Source organism: Triticum urartu, chromosome 4A (assembly GCF_056163025.1).
Source record: "Triticum urartu cultivar PI428250 chromosome 4A, HENAU_Tu73, whole genome shotgun sequence".
NCBI classification, from domain to species: Eukaryota; Viridiplantae; Streptophyta; class Magnoliopsida; order Poales; family Poaceae; genus Triticum; species Triticum urartu.
The window spans coordinates 141,024,294-141,026,092 of NC_141876.1; the positions used below are offsets into that span (position 1 = coordinate 141,024,294).

General features: G+C 43.9%; 1 protein-coding gene across 1 annotated transcript; it reads left to right on the top strand.

The window, feature by feature from the left end:
- The first annotated feature begins 242 nt into the window (after positions 1 to 242).
- LOC147975155 (uncharacterized) lies at positions 243 to 1,001 on the top strand. Its single transcript, XM_087520297.1, has one exon. It carries the CDS (start codon positions 243 to 245, stop codon positions 999 to 1,001), a length of 759 nt encoding a protein of 252 aa, XP_087376423.1.
- The last annotated feature ends 798 nt before the right edge of the window (positions 1,002 to 1,799 follow it).

Here is a 1,799-nt window from a genome sequence, read left to right on the forward strand (position 1 = left end):
TTGATGAGGCCAATGAATTCGTGATGCTACATGATGAGGATCCGTATGATCTCTATCAGAGGGTGACAACTCTTGCGGTTGCTCTCCAAGACCATGGGAGCAACGATACGAATGACAATTGGATCAAGCAAAAGTTTATCAAGGCCATCATGCCTTTCAACAAGGCCATGTCTTCCATGATCCGCCAAAGGCTGGATTTTCACACTTTAACCTCAAGTGAAGTGTTGGATGAGTTTATTGCTATGACCATCCTGAAAAAGACCGCCGGCAATGCTCTTGATCATGTCCGGTCAAAGAAAATCTCAACAACTCTTGCTTTGAAGGCCAAGGCCATTCTAGAAGAAGAAGAGGAGGAGGAAGAGGAGAGTTGCCCCGAGGACACCAAATATGCTTACCATGAGCACATGGCTCTTGCATCAAGGCAATTTTGGAGCAACAAGAGGAACTCAAGGCCCAACTTCACCAAGAATAACTCAAGTGGGTCAAAGAACAAGCAACGAGTGAGGACTTGCTACAATTGTGGCAATGTGAGCCACTTTGTGGTGGAGTTCCCTTATGATAAGAGGGAAGACAATGGTGGCAAACTCATTCACAAAGACAAAGCCAAGTTCTTCCCAAGCAAGAACAACTTCACCAAGAAGACACCTCAAAAGGGTTTGGTGGCGCATGAAGAGTACGCCTCCGATGATGATGATGATAAAGATACAAGTGGAGAAGGAATGGCAACTGCAACCATTGCCATTGCCACATCTTCCCCCTCCAAGGTGTCTCTCTTCGGCGCCCCCAACGAGAACACCATTGACAAGTGCCTCATGGACAAAGGTATCAACAAGGTAACCCCTAACATCAAAACCACCATCATTACTACTCATTCATTGTTAGATTGTGTTGATGATAGTGAGGTGGTGAAAGTTTATGAGAATGAGTTTACCAAGTTCGTGAGTAAGCTCAGTGGGAGAATCCAAGAAGCACTTTGTTGCTCTCTTGGAACAACTTGGTGAGGCCAAGTTGGAGGGGCATAGTGTGGATCTTTCCATTGCTCTAGAGGAAGAGCGAGGTCTTCGTTTGACTCTTGAGTCACACAATGTTGATCTTGCTAAATTATAAAAAGATCTTGATCATGCTATTGTTCTTACTTGTGTGCTAAAATCCGATAAATTTGCACTTGGAGTTGGCCATGATAGACTCAAGGAAGAGCTTGATACACTTGAGAAGGATCACGTGGTCTTGAAGGGTTCTCATGCCTCTCTCAAAGAGTCTCATGATCAACTCCAAGTGAAGCTAACCAAGGAGATTTCCACATGTCCTCCTTTCGTTCTAATTGATAATGCCCATGCTACTAACCCTTGTTGTGAGCATTTGCATCTTGTGGAGGAAAATGCCAAGTTAAAAGAGAAACTTGAGAAGGGCCTTGTGACTTTCATACAAGGCGAGAAGAACCTCAATGAGCTTTTGAGCAATTGAAAGGAAGTTGTAGGAAAGGAAGGACTTGGGTTTGTACCCAAGTCAAAGAAGAAGAATAAGAAGACCAAGCAACCTCTCCCGCTCAAGGAAACATTTGTCAAGGCGGGTGAGGATGCTCATGAGAAGAAGAAGAACAAGGAATTGGGTAGTAATGTCAAGAAGAGCAAAACCACCCCTACCAACAAAGTCGACGACTTTAATCCGTCTTATGTTTTGTGCCGTGCTAGTGATGGGCATGTTTATGCCAAATTTGTTGGTTCTTCTTATGAGTACATTGAATGGTATATTTGGCTTCCTAAGACCCTTGTTACTAACATCAAAGGACCCATTCAAAA

Bases quoted from the DNA above. Each gene is read 5' to 3' on its own strand.
- LOC147975155 (XM_087520297.1), top strand. From the start codon at position 243: ATGACCATCCTGAAAAAGACCGCCGGCAATGCTCTTGATCATGTCCGG.